Raw genomic sequence first — 21,944 nt, forward strand, 5'->3', positions numbered from 1 at the left:
GCTATTATTGAGGTATAGGAATGCTACTGATTTGTGGATGTGTACATTGACTTTGTAACTTGAGACAGCTTATTCTTTTTTAATCAATTCCAGGAGAATCTTGATAGCATATTTAGAGGTTTCTAAATAAAAATCATATCATAAACAAGAAATCCATCATTTGACTCCTCTTTTCCAATTGGGATATTCTTAATTTCTTTCTCTTACCTGATTGCTCTGGGCTGAATGAATAGTGGGTATTTTTGTCTTGTTTTACTTCTAAGTGGGAATGCTTTCAGCTTTTTCCCATTCAGAATGATGTTGGCTGTGGATTTGTTGTATAATGTTTTGGAATTTTAAGATGTGATCCAACTATTCCTAAATTTTTAAGAGTTTTTGTCATTAAAATGAATAGAATTTTGTTGAATGCCTTTTCTTCATCTACTGTGATGATCATATCTTTATTTTTGCTTCTGTTTACATGGTGAATCACATTTATGGCTTGGGGGAAAAAAAGCCCTACTCAACAAATGGGTGCTGGGAAAACTGGATAGCAACATTCAGAAGACAAACGGGATCCATCTTTCTCACCACTCACAAAAATTAATTTACAATGGATAATAGATAAATCTAAGGCATGAAACCACAAGGATTCTAGAAGAAAATATTGGAAAGGCTCTTCTAGATATTGCCATAGGCAAAGAATGTATGAAGAAGATTCCAAAGACTATCTCAGCAACAAAAATTAATAAATGGGACAAAATCAAATTAAAACGCTTCTGCACAGCCAAGGAAACAATCAACAGAGAAAACAGACAACCTACAAAATAAGAGAAAATAATTGCATGTTACACATCCAATAAAGGGCTAATAATCAGAATCGACAAAAAACTCAAGACAATCAGCAGGAAAAATACCAAACAACCCCATTAAAAGTGGGAAAAAAAGAACATAGAGTAATGGCTAATAAAGGTATGAGAAAATATTCTATGTCACTAATCATCAGGGAAATGCAAATTAAAACCACAATGAGACATTACCTAATGCAATTAAGAATAGCTTTTATCGAAAAGTCCCAATACAATAGATCCTGGCAGGGATGTGGAAAGGAAGAAAACACTTATACGCTGTGGGTGGAACAGCAAACTAGCACAACTTCTATGAAGATAGTATGGAGATTCCTCCAAGAACTAACAGTAGGCCTACCATTTAATCCAGTCACCCTTTAATCCACTATTGTGACTTACCCAAAGGAAAAAAAGTCATTGTATCGAAAAGCCATCTTATCTAAAACTCATTTTATCTAAAAAACACTTATACTAGACAATTTCAAAGATATGGAATAAACCATATCAAATGTTATCAATTCATGAGTAGATTAATAAAATGTGTTATAAGGAGTAGTACTTAGCCATAAAAAATTAATTAACATCTTTTGCAACAATCTAGATGGAAATGGAGACAATTCTCCTAAGTGAAATGTCACAATAATGGAAAAACTGCTCACTATTCCATTGGAACTAACTGATCAGTATTCAGCTGCACGGATGGAAGTAAAACTCAAGGGAAATCAAGGAGGTGGGAGAGTGCGGTGGAGGAAGGAATGAGTGAAACGCAGGATCTGGATCTTGGGCACACTTGTAACTTTGACTGAAACAATACAAAAGGAATCTATGTAACCAAAACATTCGTGCTCCCCATAATATTCTGGGGGGGGGGGCGCGGTAAGCAAAATTGAAAACTACTTTAAATCATTGTTCCTATACATAACTCTGAAAAATCTGTTAGGTACTATATTTTAGCATATAATCCACTCAGAAAACAACAGCCACAATGTCAAGGAAACCATAACCCAAGAGACAGTTCACTACAAGGTAAATCTCTAAACAAGTCAGGTTATAATGGGTCCCATTTGGTTCCCTCCCTAGCATTCATTTTCGCCTTCCATTTTCAGCAGCTATCAGTGACTTTCTTGAAGATCTCATTAGTTTATAGAAGTTCATTAAAATACAGAGTCTGGACTTAAACTCACAAGAAATCAAAGTAATATAAAACCCAAGATTTAATTTATACTAAGAAATACATAGTTAATATTCCCAACATTGGCAAAAGTTCAACCAGTGCATTTTCTCTTTTTGGTCAAGCCAGTTTGGAACCCTAATAATCAAATATGCTAAATGTGGATAATGGCAAGTAATTAAGAACTATTGGGCTCTTGCAGATGAAAACATTTTCCTCCATAATAGGAATAAAACCTTCAGGAAACACTAAGTTCTCTGTCATCAAGAAAATACATTATTATATGGGCACATCCAGTATTTATGTCTTTAACTCATAATTCTGTGGGTGAGTAAATACTGCTTATTATCACTTGCTATGTTAATTCAAAAAGTTCTTGCTACCCACCAGGAAGTTGTTCAATGTGGCAAGAAAAGGTAAAGTTGGAAGGCATAAAAGATAATATAATGTTTCAATGTTTTATGTTAAACCTTTAATGTTAAATCTTATTTAATATATATTAATGCATAATTATTTCCCAAAATTTTGTGACAGAACAAAGATCTTTTCTACAATATGGGTATACTGTTTGGCACTGCAAGTGTATAAACCCTCCATAATGCATTGTCTATGATTTCTAGTTTCAATTCCCATAATGGAGAATTGGAAGTTAGTCATTATTTGTAAAGTAAAAACCTTCCAGGTTTTATTATGTTTTTCTATTTCCCACGTCTTTTTAGTAATTTACTTTTTTTTTTTTTGAGACTGAGTCTCATTATGTCGCCCTTGGTAGAGTGCTGTGGCATCACAACTCACAGCAACCTCTAACTCTTGGGCTTAAGTGATTCTCTTTCCTCAGCCTCCCAAGTAGCTGGGACTACAGGTGCCTGACCACAACACCCAGCTATTTTTTTGCTGCAGTTGTCGTTGTTATTTAGCTGGCCCAGGCTGGGTTTGAATCCACCAGCCTTGGTTTATGTGGCCATCACTGTAACCACTGTGCTATGGGCGCTAAGCCATAATTTACCTTTATTTACAGTCTTCATTGAGCATTGAATTTAAGTTGTTGAACTCATTAGTTTATGAAATATTTATATTAGCAAAAAAAAGAAAAGGTATGGTAAAAACATAACAAATGCTATGCCTACAACTCAATTTTACATCAACAAAGTTAAAATAACCACCACAGGTAGAATATTATGGGTGAGTCTGTTCTTGTCCTGGGAATCATTCAGTATTGTCTACAGAGGGAAGAGAGATTTTTGGTTTATTCACTAGTGAAATTCTATAAGAGAACTTTAATTCTGCTTCTGTTTTCAAGTAGGTTACAATCTTTTTTTTTCTTCTAACTTTTTTTTTTATTTTCACATATACATGTGTTCATTAGGCTTCCACTTTTTGCCTTCACAAAATTAAAAGGGCTTAAACTTTAAACTTTCTTTGCATTACTATTATTATTATTGCTTAATACTTTGTTACAGCAATCGTCTGATTTCTTTTCTGAATGTATTTGTTTTTGTTCTTTGCGAGGTTTTTGTTTCTGGTCCCTATTTTAAACATTGTTATTGTTGTTAAATGTTATAATCTTAGAGCTTTGTGAGCTATTCTGTCACTTTAAAGTGACGTTGGCTATCACTGTGCAGAATTAAGGGTGTTGACTTTAAAGTTAGAGAGTAATCTTATTTGAAAATTGTAAGGAACACATTATTATATTCTGTATAACAGAGTAATGCAAATTAGCTAAAGGGTACTTATTCTTAGCATCTACTTTATTAAGTAGATAGTCATTTATAATGGAATAGAAATATTAACTGTTTATATGAGACTAGGGATGGTTTAAGAAAATGTTTCCCTTGTTATGCAGAAAAGCATGTCCCCTCTACTATTTTATTATTAGGAATTTGTAAATTTATCCTCCTTTAACAGGAAGTGCAGGGTAAATGTTATCCTACCTCTATGAAAATTGCTACTAATTCTGAATTACACATTCCAAATTAGTGAGACCAAACATACTCAAATTAATGTTTTGTAATGGTAGCTTTAATGGAGAAACTGGGATACAACAAACACAGCCCAACTCCTTTAAACTGGCCCGAGGTAAACACCAATGAGCATGTAAGCAGAGACTGCTCAGGGAACATGACCCACATCTGATATTCAAACAAACCTTTGATATTAGTTCTGAAAATCTCATCTAATTAGGTCAATTGGGTAGAGCATGGTACTAATATGACCAGACTAGGCATTAGATCCCCATATGTGCCACTTAGCTTTGCCCCATGCCCCAAGATTAAACCCCTAAACCCTCCCGCCATCTGGCAACTTTAGTTAGGTCCAGTGAAAACCAGTAAGGTTACTCCTTATTCTGAAAATTAAGCTTCCAACTTCCTAACTTAAATTCTGAGTATCTTTTCTAACCTTCCAGCTTTTTAACAGCTCCAAAACACTGCAAAAAAATCTGTAACTGTGAAAATAACCAGCATAAATGAATACTTGATTAATATTAAGAAGAGTGTAACATAAAAGCCTATTGAACAAACCTCAGAGAGAAAAGAAAAAAATCAAAACAAACTCAACATAGAGAGCAAACTAGCTTCTACTTATTTCTAATATCTTAACAAAAGAAAAAGACTTACCTATGACTATTTTTTATATTCTATTTCACAAATGTTGATATTCAAAATCTATAAAATGTATTTTTAAATTAAATTAACTTAAAGAATGGTTATTTCTAATAAGAACGAATGTTATTTTATTTGTTTTTAATTAAATCATAGCTGTGTACATTAGTATGATCATGGGGCACCATACACTTGGTTCATAGACCGTTTGTATTTTTATGTTTTCTTCTATGTGTTACATTTCTAAATATACTGTACTTTAAGGTAAATTAATTGTAATTATGTGAATTATGATTTATTTTGATATGTGTACATCTTTGTCTCTATGCTACTTTTAAAAATCTAAAGTAGTAAGCTACCTTGTTTAGGAGATACATGGAATATAATGTAATAAATAATACTTGAAAATAAAAACACCAACATAAAAATAAAATAAACAGTCAATAGGTCAAATGACTTGTCAGAAGTCACATATTTTACTAAATTGTGGACCATCTCATCAAAAACTACAAAAACAGCAATGTATTAGGCATTAGAGGGAAAGGCTATCTAAACTATTTCCAGATGTGTCTTAAAACATAAATAATCTCGGTCAAATATAATTCTGAATTCTTGACCTGTTTTAAACGATGCAAATGTTTGGGGGAAATTTTACATTAAGGGACTTCATATTATCTTTTGCTGATAACAAATTACAACAAATTTAGCGGCTTAAAATTTCTCAAACATTATCTCCCAGCTTTTGTGGGTCAGAAGACCAGCACATTTTAGATGCTGAGATTCTCATAAAGCTGTAATCAAGGTGTCAGCTGGCTTCATTTTCATTTGGAAGATCCACTAGGGAAAGATCAGCTTCCGAGAGCCCTTAGGTTGCCAGCAGCTTTCATTCCCTTGCGGTTATAGCACTGAACTCCTTGTGGATTTGCTAGCTGTTGGCCAAGCAGGCTCTCAACAAGGAGAGGCTACTCTCAGCTCAAAAACCATGCCCTCTTCCATCTCAGCAAGAAAGAACCTCCCTTTCATTAAACACTTTCAGGTTTCAAATTAATCTGACTTCCTCTTCTATGACTAACCAAGTAAATACCTCCTGCTTTTAAATTAATGTTACTAGATCAGACCCACTTAAAGATCCCTCTTTCTTAAAGTCGACTTTCCCATATAGCATAATTATGGAAGTTATAGGACTTACTGCAGTCACAGGTTCTGCCCAAACTCAAAGGGGAAGAGCTTATATGAGGGTGAGGGTTATTTGGGAGTCACCTTAGGAGTCTATCTAGCCCAATGTACAAAAATAGATACTGTCGGTGGTAGATACTGGCATATGGGTGTTGCTGGGGTTTGAGTGTGTGCACCACAGTTCATATACAGAACACTTAATCTCCAGTGCAATGATGGTGAGAAATGGGAAGCTTACGAGATGTTTAGGTCATGAGGCCTCTGCCCTTGTGAATGAATTCATGCTGTTCTCTGGAGCAGGTTAATTATTTCAGGAGTGAGTTCCCGATAAAAGGTTGAGTTTGGCAACCTTCACTTCTCTCTCACACATTGCTCTCTTGCCCTGCTACCTTCATCTAAGGGATGAAGCAGTGAAAAGATTTGGGTCCTTCAACCTTGAACTTTCTGGCCTCCATAACTATAATAAATAAATCCCTCTTCTTTCTAAATTACCCAGTTTGTAGTACTATAGCCATAATTTCTCTTTGCCAGGTCCTTGGTCTGAACCCGAAGAATGAATCCATGGACCATGCACGTAAGCAATAGGACAGAAATTACTGAAAGATAAAAAATAAGGAAACCTCTGCTACATTCAGTGAAGGGGGACCCAAGTGGGAAGTCCACTGGGGCCTTCTATCTAGGGGATGATAGACTTGTTTTTCTATCCTGTGGACAAAGGGTTTGGGGAAGATGGAATATACATATGGAATATGTCACGACCACTTGACACCAGAGGTCTGTGGGCAGAAGTTAATTTCAAAACTGCCCCATGCAGGAATATGGTCCCACCTAATGTATACTTCTTTGCCCTAGAAGAGGACATGGGTATGTTCCCCACTCTTAGAAAAGCAGCCCAGGTGAACTACCAGTCTGGCTGCCTTTTTTTTTTTTTTTTTTTTTATGACTTGTTTGTGTTCAGAGAATGTGATCTGTAACAGGCCTATCTGTGCCTAGAGATGGAGTCTGTGATAAGACTGATTTCTGAGCTCACCCAGGCCTAGAAATTGTCAAGTCCTTGTTCAGCCCTAAGCAGGGGATCCCTGCATCAGGATTCTGTCATAATGACACACAAGAACTAAGCCATATATAAAGTTAAAAAGTATGAGCAAGAAATAAGTTGTGGTAAAATTCAGAATATTGCCTTAAAGCATAAACTCTTAACTATTTCAAGAAATATTTGTAACATTTGTTTTACTTTGAAATGGTCTGTGTTTGAATAAGTATTCTATATAGAAGTCTACTCTTTGGTACTTGAAAGTGTTTCTCCAATAAGAAGTCTTTGTAGTTGTGAATATAGGATAGAAACAACTAACAGGTCAACAATCATTTCTCCTCAGGCTCCCACCCAACAACACCACCCTGTTTATTACAAGATTATGTATTCCATATTATTTTCAAGTGCCTTTCAATCTATTAAGTTTCACAGTCCTATTTTTAATATTTTTTGCTGAGATTAATAAATTCTGAGCTCTATAGAGCATGACTCAACAACATCAAGATACTGAATTATACTGAATTAAAGTTTGTTAATTTTAAATATCTGTATAATATTTCAAAAAATGAGTTGAAGGAATTATTTAACTTTTAATTTTTATTTGTTTGATTTATACTGTGTAACATTCATAAACCACGAACAGACATCAAGTTCCTATCCACAAGGCGACCTAAATCATGACATCCCTGCTCAGACACTTTTGGTAGCTGCCATTCCCTACAGAATGAAGTCTAAACTTTAACATGGTACTAGAAGTTTCCCATAATTTCATCCTAGGCTACTTTTCCAACCTCATCTCCACTGTCTCCTATATTTTGGCTATTCAAAACTGTTCCCTAAACATGTCTTTAAGGAAATATTCTCTCTTCTGATACAAACATCAAACTTGTATAATTGTTTTATAAATGTTATGGATCTGTATGGTTAAGGAATTTACTTTAATGCCATGATAGTTAATTACAGAAGTACTCCCTATAATTCAGGAGGTAATATTTTTAGCCTGAAGCATAAGGTTTTAACCACAATGTTCTACTGTGAGGCAAGACTGTATTATGGATTAGAATAATTGTCTCCAAACACCAGGAATTGCATGAGATAACATACAGAGGTGAAGAGGAAAATGGATTTACATTTTAATCTCAAAACAATATATTTACATCTTAATTATACAGTAGAGTCTCTATATGTTGACCACCCAAGGGACTTGTAGCAAACCAGTCAACACATGGAGGTGGTCAACATAAGGAACTGGGCCTGCTGTACCGATACATACATGTAGTGCATGTTCTGGTCTATGAAAATTAGGTCACCTTCAGGAGGTAGTCCATTTAGGGAGGTGATCAACTTTGGAGGTTCTACTGTATTTTATAAAGAGTTAAGTCTGTAAACAGAAGTATATATAATACACACACACACATATATATGTATATTATAAAAATGTATATAATGGGACAATAGTCAAGGTGGTTTTTTTTTTTTGTTTGTTAGCAATTGGGGCTCATTATTTTAACAGTTTGGAGAGTAGCCATTAAAAGCAAGGACTTTGGGCTTGGTGCCTGTAGCTCAGCAGCTAGGGTGCCAGTCACATACACTGGAGCTGGCAGGTTCAAACCCAGCCTAAGCCTACTAAACAATAATGACAACTACAACCAAAAAAAAAAAAAAAAAAAAATAGCTGGGTGTTGTGGCAGGCACCTGTAGTCTCAGCTACTTGGAAAGCTGAGGCAACAGAATCGCTTAAGCCCAAGGGTTCGAGGTTGCTGTGAGCTGTGATGTCCCGGTACTCTCCCAAGGGCAACATAATGAAACTCTGTGTCAAAAAAGAAAAAAAAAAAAAGCAAGGACTTTGGAACCCAATTGAAATTGTGTTTCTCACTCCAACGTGTGTGTTTTTAGAAGTTCACCTTAATTTACACTATAATTTTCACGTGTATAATAAAAAAGTGTTACTACCACATAACATAGGACTGTTATAAAGATTAAAGGGGCATTTTTTAAAAAATATAATTAGCCCAATCATTACCCTGTAGTAACAACTTTATAAATGCAAATAATTTATATAATGTTAATATTAATTGTATTATATTTAACACTTGCAATTGGCTAAAAGAGAAGTATGCTCATTAAAGAACTCTAAATGAGGAATAACATCGGTATTCCTTAGCCTGAAGGAGTTTCCACCTTTGTACACTGTTGGTGGAACTTTAAAATAGTATACAACTGGGCAGCACCTGTGGCTCAAAGGGGTAAGACGCTGGTCCCATATGCCGGAGGTGGCGGGTTCAAACCCAGCCCCGGCCAAAAACTGTAAAAAAAAAAAAAAAAATGGTATACAACTTCTCTTGAAAATAGTATGGAAGTTCCTCAAAAAATTAAAAACTAAAACTACCATATGATCTAGCAAGCCCACTTTCAATCCAAAAGAATTGAGAGTAGCATCTTGAAAAGATATTTGCCACCTGTGTTAACAGCAGCACTATTCACAGTTGTCTAGAAGTGGAAGTAATGCGAACGATCAGCAACAAATGAATGGATAAACAATATGTGGGCTATACATACAATGGAATATTATTCAGCCTTGAAAAGAATGGAAATCTTGTCACATATTATTACAATGAAAGTGAATCTTAAGGACATTATCCTAGATGAAATGAGTCTGTTATAAAAAGGCAAACATTGTATGATTCCACTCATACAAGGTATCTAAAGTAGTCAATTTTATAGAAACGTAAAGTAAAATTGTAGCTTCCCAGGGGTAGAGGAAGAGGAGAAAGGGAAATTGCTTCATGCTGTGGTCCCCAAATGTCCGTGGCTGGTTAGGAGCAAGAGCTGCACAGCAGGAGGTGAGCAAGAAGAAAGTGGGCAGCGGAAGCTTCATCTGCGTTTACGGCACTCTCCATTGCTGGGAAGCTTCCCCATCACTGGGCAGCTTCCTCCGGCTTTATAGCACTCCCCATTACTGGCATCACCACCTTAGCTCTGCCTCCTGTCAGATCAGTGGCAGCATAAGATACTCAGAGGATGGGAACCCTACCCCAAATGGCTCATGCAAAGGATCTGGGTTTTCTGACACTGAGCTGATCTGAGGTGGAGCTGGGGCAGTGATGCTAGCTCCAGGGAGCAGATGCAAATACAGATTAACATGAGCAGATAGGTCTGACTGCACAGAGACCATAATAAATCAACTGTTTGCATACTCATATCAACCCCCCACCCTGTATGTGAAAAAAACTGTATTTCACAAAGCCAGTCCCTGGTGCCAAAAATGTTGAGGACCACTGGTTTAATGGACATAAGAGTTTCAGTTGTGCAAGATAAAGAAGCTCTGGAGATCTACTGCACAACAATGTGACATACTTAATACTAATTAACTATACAATTGAAATCATTAATATGCTAAATTTTATGTTGTATGTTTTTTTACCATAGTTAAAACAGACGGATAGATGGCAAGGTGGATGCATGTATGGACAGATGAACAGGCAGATACAGATAAATATAAAATTAAAAAGCTCTTGCGTGGTGATAAATAAGAGGCTGTTGTAAGAGGAGTAAATAAGAATGTCCCATCATGTGGTATCAGGCTAGGAAGAGATTTTTACTTATTCCATTAATACTGAGCACCAACAATGCATCACATGGTATGCCAGCCATCTGGCAACTGTAGTTAGGTCCCTAGAAGTCACAGATGAGCTTCCTTCCTTTAAAACAATTTTGAGGGAAATGACCAAATTATTAGGCAATAGGCATATTTACGGTACAGTGTGGGATAGCTGACATGGTGCAGTAAGAAACTTATGGCTGACAATGAATTGGTAGAGTCAATCGTACTTGATGAAGCATTGACTCTAAAGAGGGAGGGAAAAGGAGAAATCAAGCCTGCCACACAGATTTTTGGCTTCTATGTGTATGCAAATTGTGCTACCATCTATGGAGAAAGGGAATAAAAAAAGACGTGGCAGCTTGGAAGAGCTAGGATAGAGAAATTGAGAGAAGGAAATTCATTTTTGGATATACTCAATTTGAGATTCTTGGGGATATCTTGGCAGAAAAACCCAATAAAAAATACAAAATGTAATTGACCCTAAACCAGGGAGAGGATTAGTTGTCTTTTCCCCGTTTAATCAAACACGCAAATATAACATTTTGACTCCCTTGGAACTTAACCACTAATAGGACTGTTGACTGGAAGCCTTACCAATAACAAAAACTGTCAATGACACATAAATAAACTAGTATTGACATAATTTTAGGCATTTATAACATACCTAATTTTTCTTAAGTTTTTGATATTTCTAAACTATGCAATTTGTGTGAGAATTTTTTTCAGACCATCATAAATCTCCAAAAATTTTTCCAACGTATTTATTGGAAAAAAAGGCATATAAGTGTATCATCACACTTCAGACCTGTGTTGTTTAGGGTATAGGATATGGACTTCCGAAGATGTGCATGAAGTCACCAGAACAGAGACAGGACGGAAGTCATGGATGGGAACACAATTACCCAGGAGAAATACAGAGTGAGATGTGGGTTTCAAACGTATCTTAGGAAAATTATTTCATTTCAGGGATAAAAAGTAAACAATTAATGAAATGGCAGAAAACTGGTTTGCTTTAATTTTACACAGAACACACAAAATTTACAACGTTCTAGGAGAAAGAGTGAAATAAAGAAACTGATTAGTTGTCCTTCAGGTACAAAGGCAACCTCAAAGAATAGAATGCACGCACCTTTAGGAAAAAAAAAAAATGATGATCAGGAATTAGAGGTAATCAAAGAATTCAGAGGTAACAATAACTAGATAAAAGAACAGACAATAAGCCTTTAAATATAAGCAACCAAAAAAAAAAAAAAACACTGTAGGAATCATATAGTTTGAAATAAACATCAAAAACCTTGACAATACAAACAAAATTATAACCTACAATAAATATGAAATCATATATAATAATTATAATAAATGTGATAAAATGTAAACCAGGATTTAAATAACACGGAGATAGGAAGAAGTGGAAATAAGCTTACTTCTCATTTGTCACTAGAGAAAGTCAATGATATTGTATAAAATGAAAATTTACAGTTGGTAAAATAAACGCAATTCAGTCTCTCAATATTTTCTATTATCTTCAGGAATAAATACCTCTGGGAAGAGACATGTATCTATGAATAATTAATTAAATTTCATGTATTTCTTCTTTTGCTGTATTTGGAAATACTATATTTTATTTTCCATTTTTCTTATTTAAATTGTCATATGATCATTCCAGTTTTAGAAAATTATTTCTGCTTGTTGCTATATAATTATCAATACTGTATCTTATCTTTGTTTTTATGTATATTTAGATAGATATCTAGAATGACATTCATATTTAGCTGATGCTGGTTATATGTAGATGGTAGATTTGGTGTGACTTTTTAACTTTGGTCTTTCCTTTTTACTCAGATTTTTTAAATAATGAGGAGGTATCACTTTCCCAAAAAGAAAGTCATTTTTATTTTTCAAAAATGGAGTAGGCAGAATATTGTAATAATAATATGTACATACCTATGTACAAATGTACCTCATATTTTAACTCCATATTGTGGTATGATTTTGAGTTAATAATATATGCCAAATTATAATTACATCATGATGTTCTTGTTCTCTTAAAATAACTCCTATTTTTTCAGCATTTACCATGTTCCAGGCCTAGGCTATGTATGCCACATGCTTTTGTACGTATACATTATGGGTATACGCACCCATAATGGTACAAATATTAGCACATATTGTATATTGCACATTAGCATATATTATATATTATGCAAAACTATTACATCCAGTACTATTACCAACATTTTACAAAGAGTAAACTGTATCTCTATTTGAGAAACTTCACCTAACTCACATCTGCAGTAAACATCAAAGCCAGGATTTAAATTGTGCTCTAAAATCTACACTCTGTTCACAGGCCATGTTTCTTGCCATCTATGCTAGCTCTGAAGTTTATCTTGTTACCCAAAGATTATGAAAATGAATATAACCTAAAACATATTAGAGTTACATGACTCCTAGTTAGACAAAAAAAAAAAAAAGGTTTAGCAAATATTATACAAGGACTATGTATACGAGAGAAAAGATCCTTATGATCTTGATTATGATCCTTAGGATAGCCCTAGGATATCCTTATGATCCTATGATTGAACCTTGAAAGTTCTGCTGCCATATTCCTATATTTTCTTCTACATCCTTCCTCTATCCCATGCAGTGAGTATACTCTTGAGGACTAGAATCCAAGCTGGCTCAGGAAGTTAATAAAAGGAATATATACAAACGCTGAAATCTTGCCCTTCCTCCCCTACTATGGTTACTAACAGGACAAGGAAGAACCAAGGGGAAATTTAAGAACCAGTACCTTAGGAAATAAATGTGGGGTAGTCTAGTACTAACAGAGCCTACTTTCCCCTTTATATTCAGGACTCATCTTTACAAGTCCGTTGCTCCTTATGCTCAAACCAGAGTGGACTCTATTAAAGGGCTCCCTTATTCCCTAATTCTCTAAGAGCTGACAATGGCACTAATGTTAAGAAACTCCACAAGGACCCACTACACTCAGCCAATAGGCCACATTGCTGAGATCCATTCTTGGGATCTGTTTGACCCCAAAATCCTTGTAAAAGTGTCCTCTCAGAGCACTTCAGTGAAGATAACAATGCATTGGCTATCAGAGCAGTGCCACTGTGGAAATACAGAAGATAAGCAAACGTGCGTATTATCTCAGTAACTGCTATTAGGATTTGTCTCTGGGTCATAGATTCAGAGCATAACAATACATAGTTGGCTCTGTAGCAAATTTCAGATCAAGGTCTAATAGAGTGATGTGTGCCTCAGGCATGAAATTAGACCAGGAAGAAAGGTAGACAGACTCATTAAGAGATATTTCATTCACTCTCCTGTAGCATGAAGGACTTAGAACCAAAAGCAGAGTTAGAGAACTAGCAGACACAGTAACTGTTTATTTATTTATTTTATTATTATTTTTTTTTTTTTTGTAGAGACAGAGTCTCACTGTACCGCCCTCGGGTAGAGTGCCGTGGCGTCACACGGCTCACGGCAACCTCTAACTCTTGGGCTTACGCGATTCTCTTGCCTCAGCCTCCCGAGTAGCTGGGACTACAGGCGCCCGCCACAACGCCCGGCTATTTTTTTGTTGCAGTTTGGCCGGGGCTGGGTTTGAACCCACCACCCTCGGTATATGGGGCCGGCGCCCTACTCACTGAGCCACAGGCGCCGCCCAGTAACTGTTTATTAACCAGTCCATGAATATTCATTCCAATCACTGCACAATAATCATTTAGCAGTATGCACAGCAAGAATAATATAAAAACAGATTGCAGAACCGAATAAATCATCATTTATAAGTGACATAACTAAAGAGAATGCATTTTCCTGTCCGGATTAGAATTCATTTTCTGGTCTGCATTAGAATAAATAATAAGAAAAAAAACACAAAAAAGGCAAAATGTACACCTGTCTGTTGCTACAAATATTGATTGAGATAGGTATTACTCACATTGTTTGATTACACAGTTTTGATACTCTTAACTTTGCTTGATACTGAAAGACAAAAATATGAGCTTACCAAGTTTCCTAATGTTTTATACAATGCAGTGTACTTTTTAAAATATAGGGTTTAATAAATTTTCTGTGTATGTTCTAAGTTTAGGATTCATAATATGAAGTGGTTTAATGTATGGTAGTTTAAATTGTTAAGTGTGATGATACAACGAATTGTTGCCAGAAAGCAAAATGTTAATCAAGATCAAAAGCATCTAAAAACAAACTAAAGTAGAACTATCAAAGAGGTAGAGTAACCGTAGTAAGTGAATTTAAAATTATTACTGATTAAAAGTTTATTATAATCAATGTCAGACATCTGCTATATCTTTTTCAAAACTGTTTTAGGTCACTCATCTCTTCACTATTCCACATTTCTGACACCTTTAATGAAAGAAAGGTAAATAATGGAAGTATGGAAAAAACACAGATGGGACACTCAACCAACTGTCTATATTCACGCTAGGCACGTGTGGGCAGGAACACAAACGCACAGGACTCACTCCAGACCTAAAATGGCTGAGCTGCAGGATGTTGTTGCTTGGTGACCAAACAGTATCTCCCCAATCTCAGAGCAATCTAAACATCAGTGACAGACATGTCCAACCCCCCCGCCCCCCGGCCAGGCTTTGGACATGTCCAGGACAAATAATAAAGGGCATGTTTATCTTTTCCAGCAGTGAACATCTTTATTTTAAGTCAGTTGTCACTAGCTCGATTTTATCCTAAGTTAAGTTTAGGCTGTGGGGTAGGGAGTGGGGGACTAGTATTTGCAAAGCTACATGTCTTCTTTGGGGAAAATAAGAAGTAGAAATCATGCTTCTCTAACTATGAGACTGAAGGATAGTTTTGTTACAATTAAGTCTATGTAGTGAGTCTACTCTGTTCTAGTGTAGCCTCCCAGGTGTTATCAAGTCTCTCTCTCTTTCATTAAACTAGAGCAGGTAATTAGCCTCAGCTTGTCCTCTCCCTTTTCTCTTTCCCTTTTTGCGGTAGTAATGATGTCTAATTATCAGCAGCAGTGGGTTACTGTAACATCAAGAGCAAAGCATCTCTCACTACCAGCAAAGCCAGCCAAGAACCCTCAAATCTCCAGTAGTTAGGGATTATTCTTAGTCTCCCTGAAAATAACCATTCAAACACAGTATTTTATTTTGATCGATACATGCCTTTGAATTAAAAGAAAATATATTTTTTGTCTTCCTGATGATTTTACTCCTTCCATGATAAAGAAAAATCAACATATTTTTAAGGAAGAAATAATTTGAAATGTGGGAAAACACATGACAAAAGGGCATCTTTTATTTATTTTTTTTAACTCATTGACATGATGATTGGCTGTCTCTCAGAGAAGGAGGAGCCTATATTTCTATGTCAGGAGCAGCATAAAAATTTTATAAAGGGCAATAGAAGAGTTCATAAATTAAAAACCTCTTCAATATTTCAAAATAGGCTTGGATGAAAAACAGAACTCTTAAATATACATGGAAACTAAGAATATCACCTGATGATTTAAATTTTCTCTCATAAATACGTTATCTTTTCTGAAAAGGAACGCGTGTTATTTTATTATTACCCTTGGACTTGTCACTCTCTATTTAATGTCTTAGCAATAATTCTTTAACAACCCTGCATTAATTTTTGACTGAAAATAGGACTATCTGAGCATTTGAATACTAGTTTGAATAACTGGCATCCATGATTATCTTAGTACCTCTAAATCTATTACAGAATTTATGTTAGAGTTTTTAATTAATTTTTAAAGGACACGTGTTAACACATATATTGGGTGTAGCTAACTCCAATCAAGCATAAACTCATGGTATCAATACACAAATGAATCTAACAATAAAGCAGAGGAACTCAAGTTTAACCTAGAAGGGATGAAAACCAATTCCCCAACTGTCAATGTTGCTTTAAAACATATATGATATCACTAAATAGTAATTTAAGCAAACACAGCTTACAGGATTAATTTCATTCCGTTAGCTCAGAATCGTCCAAAGGAAATCCATTCTTATGTTTTGGATTCTAATTTTGTCTAACAATAAAATATACTTTACCTCAGCTTCATGATGTTACTCCCAATACGAATCAATCAAAGCACTTCATTCTCTACAACAGACTTCTGGCTCATCCAGATGTAAATAAATCTCAGTTCTAATTCATGCCAACCCAATCCTCATTACTTAGTAAAACCAGTAATCTCCCTATTGTCTTTAGCAGTGCCTCATGTTTTAAAGGAGAAGGCTACCTTTATAGATCCACCTTTTTCATGTTTCCATTTTACCTTTATTTTCATTCCCAATTTTTGTATAAATTCCAAAAGAAATACACATCCTTCAAACAACAGTATCTCATTAATCTTAGGAAACCACAAACTGATTTCTAAACCAAAAGTTCTCCAAATACTGTTCCTAAAAACCTTCCATACACATATTAACAACTGAATATACTTCCATTAGGGATAGAATAGCTTTGAAGAAGTCTCCTTATAGGAGCATCCTCAGGAGTAGTGCATGGGGAAACAGTTGCCAGCATGGGAGGAAGAAAAAGGGGCAAATGCTCAAGAAACCCAAAGGGAGGCAAAAATACAAAGGACGCCAGAAGCCTCCCCCATCCCGGCTCCAGCCCGGTACCCACCGTGGCTTGACGCAGAAAGGTCTCAAGCATCCCATCTGCAATCCTACTTGCAGCCCACAATCCCCGTCTTCTTGTAAAGCAAACCGAGCTGCCGCCGCTCCCCAGCCCCACCGGCGTCTGCAGCGCGAGGCTGAGATACTCCACGCCAGCACTTCGCGGCGCCTGGGCTAGAGCGTGTGGCCAGGAAGCTAAGCCACCCCAGAAAGAGGAATAAACGCACACCATCTGATCGTGCCCAAGCCCATCTCTCTTTGTTGTTCATCTTCTAGCTGTGGCTTTATTTGTGGAAAGGGGGAGTGAAGAAGGAAATGCGGGGGGGGGGGGGGTCTCCAGGATCTTATCTAGAATCTGAACAGTCGTGGCAACGACCTCTGGGAGTGACCAAGGCTTTGGAACTGCTCGGTGTCTCCCGGGCGGCGATCTAACAGTAAAACCTGATCGTGTCCAGGGAAAAACCCCACGTCCACTGGTAGCGCCACATTCGGGCTTTATGCCAATCAGGAGACTCTATATCGATCAGAATCGCCTGTTACCAGAGCGTGAACCTGGGGTTCTAGGCCGGCCTTTATGCGCGGTGGCAGCGGCGGGGCACGCGCCAAGCGCCCAAGAAGGACACGGGACAATGGCCCAACCCGAGGACGTCGGACGCCGCCCGACCCGGGGAAGCAGCTCCAGCAGCAGGTCCCGGCGCCGGGAGGCGGAGGGGCGGGGGGCGGTCAGCTCTGGCTGTGCGCTGCGCTTTAAAATAAAGGACCACAAAGACTCCACCGCGGGGAAAACGCGCCTGGCTAATGCGAGCGGGGACGACTTGGGGAGGGGGTTGAGGAAGGTGGGGGACACACGAGCCAACGGTGGCTCACGGCTCCCCCTCTCCCCCTCCTCCCTCCCCGCCGGGCTGCTCCGGCAGACAAATAACAGAGGAAGGCGAGTCACTCACCGTGGTCTTGACCGGCACGTAGAGCACTTGCTTGGCGCCGCCACCTCCCCCGCGGACCTCGTCCGGCTGGCCCAGCTGGAAGCCCTTCGATTTGACCCAGAATTTAAATTTGGCGTTGTCCGTGGAGCTCGACTCGGAGCCGTTGAGGAGCTGGACGATCCGCTCGTATTTTTTTCGGGTCACCGTCTTGGTCTTGCCTGAATCCCCGTAAGTCCTGAGGCACCAGTCCTGGAACTGGCGGTACATGTCTCGCTCGCTCTCCATGGCCGCTGCGCCCGGCCGCGGGCCGGATGCTCCCGCCGCACTTCGCACCTGTTCACCCCGGGTTCATGAAAAATGCAGCCCCGGCCACGATGCAGGGACGCGAGGTCCCGGCCGCCGCCGCGGGAGGCTGCCTCGGGTTGGGGGAGGAAAGGGGAAGAGGGGAGGAGGGTCCGGTTGGGCACCAGCGATCAATGCTACCAAGTCTGGTTCATTCGTAATGCAGCGACGTCTCGGACGCTTTTCTTCGTCCTCCTAATGATAGGTCTCTTTAATACTGTGTGACCGGGACCATCCCAACAGCATCTGGCCCAGAGGAGCTAGGTTTTGAATAATTAATATGCCCTTCCTTGGTTTATTAAAATTCTTAATATTGAATTGGGGTGGTCTCTCGACGCCTCCCCCTGGGCTGCGTCCGAGGCAGGGCAGGTGGACCACAGCGCCGCCTCCCCGTGCGCGCCCCAGAGGCTTCTCCAGCCGCTGGCCTTGTAGTCCAGGAGCGAGGGCTGTGCCTCCCCCGAAAGCAGCGGCCGGGTAGAGCGCTGGAAAGCCCCCAAGGGCACGCGGGTTCCCAGGAGCTCCTCTCTCCTTGGTCCTGCTGGGCTTCTCCTTTCTTGCGACGGGTGTTAAGGGACTAGAAAGAGAGAAAGTTCTTACCTGCCATGTTGTTAAGCCTATCAAATCCTGTTTACAGCATTTTTTTAAACGATATTTAAAAAAACGTTTAAACCATCATTTCTTCAGATGCATTTGTAATAAATTCCAACCCCGCATGTAGGTCCTAGGAGTTAAGTCCTGCAAATTAGCGAAGCATTCATGGAGATTTGGCCATAGTTCTACAGGATAAACGGGAGTGCCCCAAACAGACATCCGCTCCAGAGGGATGTGGGTGCAGGAAGGCAGGCCGCTGGCGGCGGGTCTCCAGGGTAACGGTGGGACCCCCAGACAGGACTCTGCCGGCTTCTGCTTGACTGGGTACAAGGCACAGAAGTTTATGATGCAGGTGCTTGAAACCCTTTGAGTGAAAATAAAATACGTGGAGAGACCATTCTTCCTTTGCTTGGACACAGTTTGTAGTTCACACGGGAGGTTTCAGTCGTCTGTTTTCCCCGTGCCACGTCATGGACACCCCCTCCACTGTTTAAAGTAGCCAAATACAAGTTCTCCCGCACGATTTTTCCAAGCAAATGAAGTCAGCAGCTGCTCCATTCAGGACTTCCATCCGTCTGTCACAGAGCTGGAGACAGGGGAGTTCCCATCGTCCTCGCGCAGCGGCCACAGCCGCTCCTCTTTATTCCACTATCTGCTGAGGCCCGCGCGCGTCCCGGGGAGCGGCTCTGCCCGGAAGGCGGCCCGACCAGTGCCGGGCGCCCGGTCCGCGTCGGAGCCCACCTTCTGCCTTGTCGTCTTCTCCCCGCCGAAAGCCGCTAACGAGAACACGGGGTGTTTGCGCCCACCGCGCCGCAGCTGGCCCCGGCACTAGCAAAATGGTCAGTGGCTCCTGTTCGGCCGGGCCGAGTGTGCGCGCGTGTGTGAGCGGGGGAGCGAGGGTGTGCGGTGCGCCTGGGCGCGCGGGGTGTGCGCGCGGCTCCGGGAAGGTCTCGCGGCGGCTGGCGCCGGGACTGACAGCCCGGGCGGAGCGCAAGCTGCTCCACACACTAAACCTCTCGCCTCTCCCCTCACCCCCACCCCTCCCACTTCCCTTTCCACCCGCCTCCCCTCCCCTGCCCCTTCCAAGCTCTCTGATTGGCCAGTGGGACAAAAGTTTCTGTGGAGACGGCTGGGCGCTGACGTCACGGGCAGAATTGTCCCATTTAGGGATCCCGGGGGCAGTGCGCATGCTGCGGGCTGCAGGTTAGAGGCGGGAGGCGGGAGCAGCGGGCCCGGCGGCAGCCAGGTGGCGGAAAGGAGCACGCAGCATCCAGGTGGGGGGACGACTCCAGCAGGGTTTCCATGGAGATTCCTCTGGGTCTAGCCTAAAAACAGCAGATCAGCTGACACCATTAGCTCAGGACCTAATTACTGCTTATTGGAGCAACAAATGAGGGAGAGGGCCAGCTGCAGAGGAAGAGTCCCCGCACCGCCATCTCCTCCTTTCTCCTCGCTCCATCTCTCTGGAGTCCCGGTGAATTCTCATTAACTTATAAGATTTCTGCAACAGCAGCTCCCCTGCTCCAGAGGCCACCCTGACTGCTTTTATTCTTTTTATTTCTTTCGTTTGTACCAAACATATGCTAAAATGAATCAATTGTTTAAGTCCGTGAATTTTTGTCCGATAAATCCTAGACCATAGAGCTCAGAGAGGTCTCCGTCCAACACCAGTCACAAGATGAGGACAGGGAGGAAGGAAACACCACTTTCAGTTTATGGAATTGAGTATCTTTAGACTTTTTACATTATAAAAACTCAATATTTTTAATACATAAATATTTGGAACAACCAATTGGACAGAGACTGTTTTGAAGCAGCTTCTAAGCGTGGCGTCCATCACAGGAACAACTCCGTTCAAAGTCTCTCCTGTGGCTTCACGGATAGATTTATTTGTGTATTGTGTATTAGTCATTCAAGATATCGCGGGTTCTACAGAGTTCATTTTCTCTTCTGGCTATAATTTCATTCACGTTACAGGCTTCTTTTTTTGTAGCTCTTACATCTCCTCTAAGCCTCATTTAAGTACTTTCAACATCTTCTTCCCTTGACCACTCAAAATAAACTGTCCCAGTACTTTGGATTGTGTTTTGCAGACATTTTTTTAACCTGTCACACAGTAAGGCATGCATTTTATATTCACATACAGGGCATCCATACACCTCCAAGTATTTATGATAGCATATTACATTATCAGTATACATTGATATTTGCCCCAATATCTTTTATTTATGTTATTATTGCATGGTAAAATACAGTCCCAACTTAATACATTATTTTATGACCCACAAAAGGATGAGGATGACTAGCAACCTATAGTTTAAAGAACATTGTTTCATTTAGATCATAAGAACTGCATCACTCCTTATGCTGTATTTATAATTTCACCTGAGTGTATTGCGTTGTTCAAATAAAACTTGATTGATTGGAAGATTTTTGAGAGTTTATATTTTCTTGTTTTGCAAATAACTGTAGCACAATGAGCAATCACATAGTAAATGATTATTTAATTTATGTATATGTATATCAAGTTAGTAAATTAATGAAAGATAAAAGGAGATGATGAATAGAAGGAATAGGCAGGTATAATTCTTTTCCATGCCCGTTGGCTTTTCCTCATTGATATTTGGTTGAAGTTGATTCTACCTTAAGGAAATGCCAGGGTCTTACACACATTTGTTATAATAATTATTATTGACACCCTAATGTATATAATGTATACGTGTATATATGCACACACATTTGTTATAATAATTGTTTTTGAAGCCATAATGTACACAAATTAGAACAATTTAGACAGAATCTTAGAACACAAATAAATATGCTATCACCCCACATTTGTGTTCACTAAATTTGATACACAAGCAAAAAATAAAACCCTCAAAAATTAAAACAGATTGTGCAAAATGCATTGTTTTTCTTTTTCTTTTTTTTTTTTTTTTTTTTTTTCAGTTTTTGGCCAGGGTCCAGGTTTGAACCACTACCTCTAGTTTATGGGCCAGCACCTTCCTCCTTTGAGCCACAGGTGCCACCTTGAGATGCATTGTT

At 39.1% G+C, this 21,944-nt stretch overlaps 1 protein-coding gene across 5 annotated transcripts in view; it reads right to left on the reverse strand.

Annotated features, from left to right (window-relative positions):
- Nucleotides 1–19,931, reverse strand: part of NOL4 (nucleolar protein 4) — a 429,636-nt gene extending 409,705 nt beyond the window's left edge. For 3 of the 5 annotated variants that reach the window (XM_053571784.1, XM_053571782.1, XM_053571788.1), the window contains exon 1: nucleotides 17,988–19,931. In XM_053571784.1, the coding sequence (XP_053427759.1) occupies nucleotides 17,988–18,251 (264 nt within the window). In that variant the 5' untranslated portion in view covers nucleotides 18,252–19,931. Of the gene's footprint in view, nucleotides 1–17,050; nucleotides 17,609–17,987 lie in introns of those variants that run through there. The other 2 variants (XM_053571785.1, XM_053571783.1) reach the window with 1 other exon arrangement.
- Between the last annotated feature and the right edge of the window lie 2,013 nt (nucleotides 19,932–21,944).

Source organism: Nycticebus coucang, chromosome 19 (genome assembly GCF_027406575.1).
Source record: "Nycticebus coucang isolate mNycCou1 chromosome 19, mNycCou1.pri, whole genome shotgun sequence".
NCBI lineage: Eukaryota > Metazoa > Chordata > Mammalia > Primates > Lorisidae > Nycticebus > Nycticebus coucang.